This window comes from Hemicordylus capensis, chromosome 4, assembly GCF_027244095.1.
Source record: "Hemicordylus capensis ecotype Gifberg chromosome 4, rHemCap1.1.pri, whole genome shotgun sequence".
NCBI lineage: Eukaryota > Metazoa > Chordata > Lepidosauria > Squamata > Cordylidae > Hemicordylus > Hemicordylus capensis.
In genome coordinates this window covers 153,193,402-153,206,088 of record NC_069660.1, presented here as the reverse complement: position 1 = coordinate 153,206,088, position 12,687 = coordinate 153,193,402, and the positions used below count along the sequence as shown (strand labels likewise).

The 12,687-nt window shown below is 47.5% G+C and overlaps 1 protein-coding gene across 6 annotated transcripts in view; it reads left to right on the top strand.

Annotated features, from left to right (window-relative positions):
* LOC128322623 (uncharacterized) overlaps positions 1–12,687 on the top strand; it is a 90,288-nt gene that overhangs the window by 67,028 nt on the left and 10,573 nt on the right. For all 6 annotated transcript variants that reach the window (XM_053244230.1, XM_053244227.1, XM_053244226.1 and 3 more), the window contains 10 exons: positions 852–993; positions 1,703–1,821; positions 2,319–2,468; positions 3,766–3,908; positions 4,588–4,687; positions 6,041–6,174; positions 8,902–9,027; positions 9,158–9,275; positions 10,285–10,419; positions 11,654–11,827. In XM_053244230.1, the coding sequence (XP_053100205.1) occupies positions 852–993; positions 1,703–1,821; positions 2,319–2,468; positions 3,766–3,908; positions 4,588–4,687; positions 6,041–6,174; positions 8,902–9,027; positions 9,158–9,275; positions 10,285–10,419; positions 11,654–11,827 (1,341 nt within the window). The remainder of the gene's footprint in view (positions 1–851; positions 994–1,702; positions 1,822–2,318; positions 2,469–3,765; positions 3,909–4,587; positions 4,688–6,040; positions 6,175–8,901; positions 9,028–9,157; positions 9,276–10,284; positions 10,420–11,653; positions 11,828–12,687) is intronic.

Genomic DNA, 12,687 nt, shown 5'->3' with positions numbered 1-12,687 from the left:
GCTTTATTGTTCATGAAATAAAACTTCTTTTGAATCTCCTCATCCTTCATACCACTTCCTCTGTCTAAAGCATGTAGGGGAATTTTTCTCACCACTGTGTGAGCAGCTGCAAAATCTCACTCTTCCTAATCATTTTTTAAAAACAATTTTTTCACAGCCCTGTCTAGGGCTGCAATCCTATTCCCAGGATCTAGCCTAGGTGGAAGACCTATTGAGCTCAGCAAGATTGACATCTGAATACGCATGCATAGAATCAGGCTCCCTGCATACATATAGGAGGCTGAAGTCAGTCTTCTTTTAAATCAGGTGACATCACACAACTCCCCCCAAAATAAGACCACCACCCCCGGAACAAACTGACCCTCTTTTATCCCAAAACATCCACGGGGGACCCACTTTTAATTCCTGTCAGTCTCTTTGTTTGTGTACTTCTCTTCTTCTTTAAAAAGAACTTAAGGAAGAAGAAGTAGTGATGCTGCTCCTCCTGCAACACACATGGGCAATGGTGGGGCTGTGACTCCGTTGTGGGTCACAATTCACAAATTAAAAAAGACGAACAGGTTAGACTGGACAATGGATTTCTCTTGACTGTCACTGCCATTCACTGCTAGCACCAGAGATTCAAATGGTTCTTTTAATGGTGATGTGTGTCCACGGCCAAAGGGCAAATGAGCCTGTAGCCACCTCTTCCCCACTAGGTGATTATTACCCAATAATGAGCAACACGGATGGGTTTTGCAGGCTGGTCAGAAGTAGCGTGTGAGGAGCAAAATGTCCCGGAGGATAAAGTCCCGTTCTTGGAGCTGATGGTCCTTTTCTCCTAACAGCTATTAATCTGTGTCTTTCCTCAGCCATGTGGACAGCTGCCTGATGATCTGATTGGACGTCTGGTGGCAGTGACTTGCCTCTGTGCTTTAGATGAGAACAGAGAGAGCAGGCAGATGGCGGCAGAAGTCCTGTGTGAGCTCCTGCCCATCCTGCGCCGTGGAGAACGTAAGTCAGAAAGGAACTAGATCTGCTGCCTGCCAGAATCACTGAACTTCATTACCCAAGCAGAACATTACCCGGTGGGATCAGAGCCCCAGGGCGTTCAGAGACTGCCAGATGGATGGCCCCGGCAGGGATACAGGTTCCTTCAGCTCACTTGCCACAGCAGTTTCCAAATGGAGTTCTCTAGATAGTTCCAGAAGTAGCCAGGGATTGATTATTGTGGGGAACAGCTACGGCTAGCAGTGCTCAAATTTGCCCCCATAGCTGGGCCCTTAATGGCTGTTTGATCCAGAGCAGGTGATCTTGCACATGTGCTCATTCCTGTGTACCAGGCTGCTTTGGAGAGCACAGGAGCAGAACTTCTACTGTCCTCTTGGCAGCTCAAGCCATAAGGCCTGCTCCAAACAGAACTGCATTCTGTTTGGTGACAAACATGTGGGCCTGAAAAGACAGTAAATGGATTCCAGGTTCTGCTGTGACTCCATTTCTGGCCTGATCGCTCCAGGCTCTGTGTCAGATCGCTGCCAGGCTTTGCATGCTGGGTCCACCTAGGAGGGCAATCGTGTGTGAATCCAAAGCAGTCCGCTCTGCTTCCTCCACCCAGAGAGGGTCAAGCAATGGCAGGACTGAGGGAGGGAGGTTGCTAGGAAGTGGTGCTGTCCAACCTAGGATGGAATGAGTGAGCTCCCATCCCTATTCCTTTCCATTGCAGAGAGGCTGATGTATACACCTTGGGGCAAGGACCTGGTGAAAAGAGCTCTCTCTGCCCTGGGACCAACTACAGAACCCAACCCTTCTTTCTTCAGCGGCAACTGCTACAACCTTGCAATGGTGAGTTATCATCATATGAGTCAGAGGGCTTCTTGAATCCGTTTGAGTGTGTCTCTGAGTCCCACATCCTCCTTAAAAGCCACCACACTCTCTTTTTCTGAGGACAGGGACAGTCCAGGAGGCTGGCTGAAAGCTACAGCTGTGACATGCTATCTCCTGGAAGCAAGAATGGCCATGTTGGGTCAGACGCTTCTGTGAATGGGACTTGACAAAACCATACATGTCAAAATGGAAATAATATACCAGTAGTTCAATTGTATGTGTATGATATGTTTTGCACATAAGCATGGCTTTGTACTTATAGCATGTTGTATTCATAGTATTGTGTATTAGATCCCTTTGTTCTGTATTAATATAAAGCAGTCCTGCTGTTCCAAGAGAGTGTCTCTTCCTTTGTTCTAGTGCTTCCTTTGCTCTTTTGGACAGTCTTCCTGCCCACCCAGATGGGCAAAGGGCAGACAGTGCATGCTATTCACAAGTGTTGTGTGTTGTTTCAGGTCTTCGGTGGATTCCTCTCCTCTGAGCAGCTCCTGGAGGTCATGCACTTCTTGGCAGGGGATCTGACCACTGAAGGCTCATTTGACCTCTTAAACATATTCCACCTGCCGCGCGAGTTCATAAAGCAGTTCAGCGGCAAGTCGGTGTGGGTAAGGAGCCGTGAGGAGCCTCCCGGGAAGGATGTCAAGTCAGTCTTATGCCACTGGGTTGCAGGAGCATGATGCTCTGCATGTGTGATGGCATTCGACTTGGTCTTCTAAAGTGTTAACTGATTTGGATACCTCAGAGGTGGTATCCACAAACCATGTTCATAAAACTAGGTACAAATACATCTGTAAAACAGGAATGACAATGCTAAAAAAACGAAGGAACACAGCTCAGGTTTTTTAGTCTCTCTTCAGACCAAATCAATAAGACCCACAAAAAAAGGTTGCATTCCCCAAAATTAATGTCCAGCTCCAGGAGTGGGGCTCAAGCAGGCTAATGCACATCCCTCCACATAGAAAGTTTTCTGTTCTTTTCTCCCCATCGTCACATTTTGTGGATCTAGGTGACTACTGAGCGCACTCAGGCATCACTGGGCTGTTTTGGTTTTTTCTTTGTTTTATTTTACTTATTTTTTTTTCCTTTCAAATTTCAATTTTTATTGTTTTTAACAATAATATTATTATCATTCATAACAAACAGAATACTTTGTTTGTTTGGTTGGTTGGTTGGTTGGTTTTTATACCGCCCTTCCAAAAAATGGCTCAAGGCGGTTTCTGTTAAAACAACTAAAATTAATTAACTATTAAAATCAAAAACTGTAAAAACAATATATTACCTTTGAAATAAGCTTTAGAAGAGGCCAGCTTCACTAGCCTTATTTTGTCCCACAGTTTTAGATGCCATCCTTTCTTAGATCTGTCTGCAGTTTTTAGTACCTGGGGATTTAGTCCCAGTTGGGGACGGGGATGGGGACATATTCACACACAATATTTAGTATTGAATATGCTAATAACCAAGGGAATAGTGTTTCCCAGGCATCAAGTGAGATCTGTTGGTTCCGTCATGTCGATCTCTAGGTGACTTAGGTCAGATTGGTTCAACCTCAGCGGTAATGCAGCTGCCCTGCATGTCCAAGTTCTTGCACTGTGTCTGGCATACACAGTTCCTCATGTGAATGGATCATGTGTGCCCCGATCCTCTGTAACATCACACAGGTTGCAAGGTGTACAACTGGTTCATGCCAGTCCCTACTGAGGAAGCAGCCCAGGCATCCGAGTGCTTGTGCTCTTCCCGCATTACTAGCTGCTCACACAAACAAGAGGATGCCCCAGAAAACTCTTGGTAGTGAAGTAGAGAGGTTTGTGATGCCTTTGCATCCACCCTGCCTAGGACGGTGAAAGCCCTTGGGCCAGACTTGCTTCCCAGTGCCTTATGAATAACCCTCTTCTTACCTGACAGTTGGAGGAACTTCTGGACCACTTGTTCATCCGGCTGAAGGACAGAGTTCCACATGGACAAGACATAGCCTTGCTAGCCTTCCCCGTCTTGGCAGTAGATCATCTTGAGGAGGTGGTGCTATACCTCCTCAAACACCCTTTCAGGTATGGTGCATGCTGGAGCTTGTACTAATTTGGGTGACCCCCTTGGGGATCTGTGGGGTTTCTCCAAAGAGCACCTTTCTCCCTGCTGCTGATGCAACCCAGGGTGTGCTTCCCGGCAGATGCATCAGTTGTGCCCCTTTGTCCTCCCTGCTGGCCTGGCCTACAGTACATGGAAACTGGGGGCAGTCTAGGGCTGGGGTGGTGATATGGGAGTCACAGGCTGGGCTGGGTCCCTGGGAGAGTCTTGCCTGGCCCCTGGAAGCCCTTCCAAACTTTTCAAACCGCTTTGAGAACTTTTGTTGAAGAGCAGAATATGTGAATAGTAGTGATCAAGGTATGGTTAAGCATTTGGCCCCAGTGTCACGTAAAGAAAATATTTTTATTTCCAGTTGGTAGGAAATACAGATATTCTTACTGCACTGTAACTTTCACAACTCTCTTTTTCGTTGTGAACTAGCAGGGATGTGATAGATACACGTGTGTGTAGTGCGCTGCTTGATAGCATGTGCTCCACAACTGTGAATCTTGCACCGCAAAGCTATGGAGTGTTTTGACCTGGTAGAGGGTCAGTGCATGAGCCTGGATGACTGTCTGGAGAAGAAAGTGCTCCCCCCAGTGTAGAAGCTGAACATGCCTGGTCTGTGGGGTCTGACTGCTTCTCCTGTCTTTCCATTTGCAGCAAGTGCCAGGAGCACTGGCAGGCAATATTCAGTGCTGCTGACCACAGCCAAATACTTGCTGAGGTGGCAAAATGGATGCCGGAGTGCAGCAGAGTTGCGGTAAGGAAGTGGAAACTGCCTTCGGGTCCCCTGCTCCTCATCTGCGTAACCCGAGCTGCATGTATCCTGCCTTTTCACAAGCAGAGAGAAGCTACATGCTTGCATGCGGAAGATTGAAAGTCCCCTCCCTGGCAGCATCTCCCAGATCGGGCTGAGAGAGACTCCTGCCTGCTACCTTGGAGAAGCCACTGCCAGTCTGTGTAGACAAGACTGAGCAGCATTATATACAGTATATATAATCCTGTATAAGGCAGCTTCCTGTGTTCCACAGAAATTGGCAAGATTCACACAACAAAAAAGCCACCATGAAAAAATGTCAGCTTTCATTTAAAAAACAAAAGGGCGAATTATTGTTCCATGCGAGTGGGATGCTGTGAGTATGGAAGGGAGGAATCCGAGGTGATTTCATATTCAGGGAGTACAGGGTGGAGTTAGTGGGCCAAGTTGTTGCCTTTTTGCCTTGGCCAAGGTAGTTGAGAAGGAGCAAACCTGTTTCAAAGATCTGAAAGGCATGTTTCCTCAGACCTTGATGGCCTCCTTTCAAAGAGCGGATTTATTTGTATTTTTATACTGCCCTGCATCCTAAGACCCCAGGGCATTAACAACAAGATAAAAACAATAGTAAAATTTCAATGAAAACAACCTAGAGATAGAGCAAACACAGTTGCAATTTAAGAAGAGAGGAGGCAGCATCTCATTGGACAAAAGTCTGAATCAAAAGAGTGGTCTTCAATTTCTCCTTAAAGGCTGGGAGAGAGGGAGCTAATGACAAGCACTCACTGGCCCAGGATTCTCCATGCTGCTTCTGCTCTTGACCCGGACCACTGACAGTAACATGTTAGTGGCTCTGCGATGGCAAGGTGACACTACCAAGAGGCAAAATGCGGTGGCCTTCCCATGTGGCAGATTTTGAATAGTGGCTGTGTGAGAGCTGCTGACCCATCTGACCCATTGGGCCCAGTTCACTGGTGAATTCTGTACAACTTGCATTGAGATGAAGGGGAACTGTGATGAAGACCATTACGTTGTTCTCACGCACCCATTCCTGTCCCTGGGGCCTGTGAGGGAAATGTTCCAATGGCCTGTGGCCTGTGTGAATTAAAGGGAAGAGGGCCATCTGGATTGTCAGCCTCAGTCAGAAAAAGGTCTTGGTCAACCCTTTCACTGTTGAAATCCAACTTGTAGGCAGGTAAGAGCAAAGGAGCCCTCAGAAGCTGGTTGTAGAGAGAGGCTTCCCTTGCTTTAGGAAGACTGGTAGTCCATCCTTGCAGAGTCTCATTCTCTAGTGCATGATGGCATCCTGGTCCAAGAAGATGCCAAAGTACATTTTCTCTCTTTCCACCTTTCTTTTAGACTCGTGCAGTCCGGGTCCTTTACTTATTCCTGAATTCTAATGACAAGCAAGCCGTGAAGGAGAGGTTCCCACACCTCTTACTTGCCTTGCTGCAACAGATCTCTGCACGGCTGGAGGAGAATCTGGGTGTGATGTGAGTAGTGCATTCAGGAATGGAGGGCAGAATTCCTTCTCCTTTCATCCACACGTGCGCCCCTTGTAGGTGCCAACTGTGCCTGAGCCCTAGCAACAAGAAGGATCGGCTCTTGGGCTCTCCTTGAGTCTATCTCCAGACAGGGATTCCAAGACAAATAGCAATAGCAATAGCACTTACATTTATATACCGCTCTATAGCCGGAGCTCTCTAAGCGGTTTACAATGATTTAGCATATTGCCCCCAACATTCTGGGTACTCATTTTACCGACCTTGGAAGGATGGAAGGCTGAGTCAACCTTGAGCCCCTGGTCAGGATTGAACTTGTAACCTTCTGGTTACAGGGTGGCAGTTTTACCACTGCGCCACCAGGGGCTCTGACCACTGAAGTCTTCTTACCTGACACTCATGCACCCAGGCGCGGAGTCAGCCGAGCGGCGGCCTGTGGCTAGCCCCGCTCGGCGGCCCCTTCCGATATGCCCGTGCACGTGATGTCACGTGCACGGGGCGTGGCTTGGACTCCATAGGAGCCCAGAGCAAACTCCCCCCCCCCACGCCCGGGCCGCTGAGCCCGGGCAAACTCTCTGCTAAGGATTTCAGGCAGCTCCGACTGCCTAATAGAACGTTTTCCCCTTCCTCTCTCTCTCTGGAGAGAGAGAAAGGGGAAAACGTCCTATTAGGCAGCCGACCCTGCCTGAAATGACATGCCGAGAGCTCTTTGGGCTCTCAGCAGTCCAGGCCACGCCCCTTGTCATGTGACTTTGTCATGTGCAAGGGGGCGTGGCCTGCGCTGCTGAGAGCCCGAGGGGTCGGCTGCCTAATAGGACGCTTGCTAGGTGAAGCACACACAGAAGGATTTCAGGATCTTGGGATCAGGGGCTGGGATGGGGGCCAAGTGGGAAGGCCCTGAGTGGGTCAAAGGGACGTCCCTTGCCTCTTTTCAGTGGTTAATCCCATGAACGTTGCATACATGTGGATGGGAGAGGAATGTATTATATACATTAGGGACAAGTATGTACCTTCTGCAGAATCAAGCTTTTCCTATATAACCATACTGAAGTGGGGGGAATTGTCGAAGGAGAACAGAGCAGGTCTAAGGAAAGGAGAGCTGGTCTTATGGTAGCAAGCATGACTTGTCCCCTTAGCTAAGCAGGGTCTGCCCTGGTTGCATATGAATGGGAGACTTGATGTGTGAGCACTGCAAGATATTCCCCTCAGGTGATGAAGCTGCTCTGGGAAGAGCAGAAGGTTTCAAGCTCCCTCCCTGGCTTCTCCAAGATAGGACTGAGAGAGATTCCTGCCTGCAACCTTGGAGAAGCCGCTGCCAGTCTGTGAAGACAATACTGAGCTAGATAGACCTATGGTCTGACTCAGTATATGGCAGTTTCCTATGTTTCCTGCTTGAGTGCTCCCTGCCCTCTGCCATAGTGCTTTTGTATGCATATGTTGGAGGGGAGAGTTTTAGTTCACTCCAGTTTTAACAGAGCATGTGTGTGTGAGAAGAGTAAGCCCATTCAGGAGTATTGAGACAGATATTTAAGGTTCAAAAGTGAGTGAGATTTATTTGAGAAGTTACATACTTGGAGAGAAATGCCTGTGTCCCTGAGCTTTCTGTCTTCATGGTGCAGAGTAGAGAGGGGAAGAGTATCTGTCTCCCAATCGAAAACTGCTAGAGCAGAGGGAGAAACAATAAATAAGGAAGACTGAAGCTATCTCTACTCCTAATGGTTACTAGGAGAGAAGGTGCACACAGGTGATGCAACTGAAACTCCAACAGTACAGAACAAAGGGCTGCTGCTGCTGCTGCTAGTACTGTTGTTGCTGCTGCTGCTCCCTTAGACGGAGTCAGCCATTGGTCGTTCTAGCTCAGCATTGTCAGCGACACTCCAGGGCCTCAAGAAAGGGGCTGTCTCACAGTCCTGCCAACCTTTTAACGGTGGACACCAGAGGCTGAAGCTGGCCCATCACGCTTGCAAAGGATGTGCTTTGCCACAGAGCTAGAACACCCTCCCCCAAAGGGCCCAGCCTCCCTTTCCTCCAGAACATGGGCTTCTTTGGGAACTGAACCCAGGCCAGCCCTCTCCATCCAAACAAAAAACCATACCTCTCGATCAAGACTAGGTTGAATAGACATCCCTGACCCTCTACTGCTCAAACGATAAGGTTTTCCAACACTGGGGTTCCCCAAAGGGGATACTACAAGTAGTACCCCTAGGGTACTTCTGCCTCCCCATGCTGAAGATGCATGATTTGTTCCCCAGCTGACATGTCCTCACTGACATGTTTTAAAGTAATTGTGGTTTTGTGTTTATTAAAAACACAATTCATGTTTTTATGTATATATGTGCGCACACACTTAAATGTTAGTTATGATACAGGCTCTCCACAGTCTCTCCAGTGGGACAAGTTTACTTGTCCTTGTTTTACTTATTGAAGTTTACTTGTCCTGTTAATTTCAGTGAAAATACTCATGGCTAACTTAGTCTGGATGTAAGAGAGTGAGCGGAGTAGACTCTCTCATGACTGCAATATTGACTTGTGTACAGAGACACACTCAAAATCTCTGTGTGGTGCCTGAGCTGTAGGTTTGCAACAGAAGGGGTACATCTGTTAGGCCAGAGGTTCCCAACCTTTTTAAACAGAAGGGGTCCTTTCAGTGGTACTCCTATACCTCTGAGTCTGTAGCCTTGATCTCTCCTGGTAATGCTGGCCTTGCCTTGCTTCTAGAGAGAGCCTGGAAACTCTGTACCTCCTCCTTAGGACTGTTGGCATAGAGGAGGAGAGTCTGGGGGAATACCTGGAGCACTTTGGCAGCCCAGAAAGCTTCAGCCAGGGACTGTCCATTTTGGTGAGGTAAGACGAAGAACACTGTGGTTTCCCAACGGGGAGAGATGAGCGGGACCTAAGAGTGCAAGAGCCTTTCTTGTGCTGCTGACACTTGTGCCTTTTCCCCTCATTCATGAGCTCTGGTTTTACACTGCAGGATACTCATCGCTAAATGTTCATGGTCAACCCCAGCCTTGGTGCACTATATTGGTGCTATTTTGGAAGGCAAACACACAACTCGCCTGCCGGAAATAGGACTGGACATCTATCTTGAGGTGAGAGGGACTGAAGTTCTAGGGAATGTATTGACAGATAAAACTAAATAGAGGTAAGTTTTGAGTGGTATAAAAAATATGTTGAATGAATGAATGAATGAATGAGGATACCTATGACTGCTTTCTGGAGATGCTGACTATGAGGGTTAATGTAGACGTACTCCCTCTAGGGGTCAGTAAATTATCCCCAGGAATTTCAGGCACTGGAGAGAAGCAAGCGGGGGAGAGGGGTAGCCTGAAAGAAGCAAATGAGCCCACAGGATAACCATCTGTCTGACTTCTGTTGCCCACATGGTACCTCTGCACAACTTGCTGCGTGAATGAAGAGTGTGTCTGCATGGCCAGTTATTTTTTGTATCACAGTTACTGTGGTAACTCAAGATGCTGCTGAAGAACAGAGAGTTGGATCTGGATCCAGGATCCAGGAGAACCACCTTTTAGGCAGAGTGAGGCCACGACTTGAGGCAGCAAATTCTGGTTGCCACAAGATGCACGCTGTGTGACTATGAGGGAGGACACTTGGATTTGCCACTTGGACTGCCTTTGTTGTAATAATGTGGCTCATATGGACATGTGTTGAGAGTGAATGGGGAAGTAGCCACAACCTCTGAAGTCCTTGCTTTGGTTAGCTGGAAAGAGATTTGCAAGGTGTCTCGGGGCATACAGTATCTCCACTTTACACCTCTGTCAATTATGAACTAATGTAACTGGCATGGTTTCTTCCCACAACTGTTCAGGGCTACAGTTTGGCAAGGGTGTTGGAAAGGTTAGCGATCTCTGTCCTGCCTCGCAGAACTAGTTTCCAGGCTTCCTGGGGGCAGAAAGAATGCTGCTTCAGCGATGTACAGTAGCTATACTGTGGTATAGCTATGCCCTATGAAACTTGGTATGGTGTATGAAACTGGAACCCTCTCTTTGCAAAGTGTGCAGCAGAGAAATACAAATTGTACTTAATCTTCCTCTCTACCACCTAGTCACTTGTGGGTTTTGTCTTCTTTGGGCTCTTCAGCTGTTCATAAACCAGCACATTGTGGAGGCCAACCAGGAGATGGTGGATTTTATCTTCACATGTCTCGGCCATGACAACGCTCGGGTACGGGAGCTAAGCCTCCAGGGGATAGCTCTTCTACTGAATTCAGAAGTGGTGAGTGATACCCAGAGAACTAGAGCAGGGGCCACGGGGTAGACTGAGCAACCTGACCTAGGGAGACGTAGGGAAATCAGTCCGGCGGAGGATAGAGTAGTTCATTGAGGAACTACTGCGTGGAGCTTTTGCACCAGCAGCGACTGGCAGAGACTGTCGAGTATTGATAGAAGTTGGCTGCTCTGCCCCTTCATGGATCTCAGCTGGGTCCTGATCCATGGCAAGTACAAGTAATTGCCTCTTCCTCCCAAGTGGGAATGTGGGAACATAGGCTTCAGGAAGCTTCACAGATGATTCATCACTGGTTGTGGGCTTCTAACCTGGCCTTGTTGCTGCTATTCCGGAGGTCCCAGGGGGTGGTGACTGGAGATCTGGAACTGGGGCAAGGCTCCAGTTGGGGGTCATTTGATCCCTTGACATCTCAACCCCAGTAGGCTGGGTGTCATCAAAGGAAGGCAGACTCTGGCTGTCCCTCAGGACTTGTTGACTCTCCGTGATCTCCAGTCTAAGGAGTTAACAGCAAGGTCCTGATCTATGTCCTCTCTAGAGCGGGGCTTATCAGGGTCTGGGTATGGTTGAGTTCTAACACATCTGAAGAGAGAAAGCACACACAGGTTCTCTTAGGTGGTGGTGCATTTTTCAACCCTGATGCACTTTAATGATGCTTCCAGCATAATGCTTTTCCTGTAGCTGTGAAGGCCGTTGGTGGGAATGTTGTGCTCTAGAAGGGAGGCAGAGGGAGATTGACACACTTGATACTGCAGTTTGCTCCAAGTGCTTCTTCGGTCAGGAACAATATTTCTTTTGGACCCACTATTTTGATAACCTCTGTGGCCATGTGTATCTGACTCCATCTGGCAAGAAGCTGTATGTTTGGTGGAAGGGGGTTGGTGGTGATACCATTGAAACCTTAAGGGCCACCGTTCAGTAAAGCCCCAGGTTCAAGTCCTGCTGTCTCCAGTTCAAAGAAATGTACGTACTGTAGCTCTACTGGAAAAGAATCAAAGCTTGGAGAGGAACTGCCAGTCAGTAGACAGTACTAGGCTAGACAGACAGACAAACATGTCACTCAGTAGAAGGCAGCTTCATTCTATTTACTTACATTGTGGGAGACACGGTGGGAACATCACCCTCAGCAAAGGATCTGTAGCCATTTCTAGCAGCTGCTGAGGTGTGGAAACTGAGAAACTGCTGGATCTCAAGAGTTCTTAACGGAGCCATCTCTTTTGACTAGGACCCTTGGACTATACAGGTGACTCTCTTAAGTTCACTGGGAATGGCATGCAAGCCAGATGTCATTCCCAAGCTAATGGAGCTGATGGAAAGAGCCCTCCACAATGTCAGTGGAGAGAGAGGAGAGGCGTATATGAGGATGCTGGCATCCATCTACTGTGGCCACATTGCCCACGTGAGTATTTTGCGTTTGCAAGGCAGCCAAATGTGTGCAAGCCCCTCTTCCCTGGTTCCTGGCAGGTGTGTGTGTGGTCTTTCTTCAGACTATTGATTTAAATCCCTGTCCCATTTGTCTCACAATAGGCCCTCAAGGTAACTAGCTAAGAAGAAGAACACTCAGTCATGCAACCATTTAAACATTATTTATTATTATTTCTTGTTTACACAGTCAGACAGGTGTTATTGACTGGTTTGTTTCATCCAGACATTGAGTCCTTCCCAAGGACCTGGGATGCCAGAATTTTATTGTCAATTGTTATAGATATCATCGCAGAATATAGGCTGTTCCCAGTAAAGCTACTTTTTGTAATTGGCTGATGGTGATTTCTGTGGCCCCTATGGTGTTGAGGTGCTCTTCAAGGTCTTTGGGAACTGCACCCAGGGCGCCAATAACCACTGGGATTATTTTGGTCTTTTTCTTCCACAGCCTTTCAATTTCAATTTGTAGATCTTTGTATTTGGTGATTTTTTCTATTTCTTTTTCTTCTATTCTGCTATCCCCTGGTATTGCTATGTCGATTATTTTGACTTGTTTTTCTTTCTTCTTGACTACAGTTATATCTGGTGTATTGTGTGGCAGATGTTTGTCTGTTTGTAGTCGGAAGTCCCATAATATTTTTACATCTTCATTTTCTTCAACTTTTTCAATTTTATGGTCCCACCAATGTTTGGCTACAGGTAGCTTGTATTTTTTGCAGATGTGCCAGTGTATCATCCCTGCTACTTTGTCATGCCTTTGCTTGTAGTCAGTCTGTGCGATCTTTTTACAACAGCTGATTAGGTGGTCCACGGTTTCATCTGCTTCTTTACAAAGGC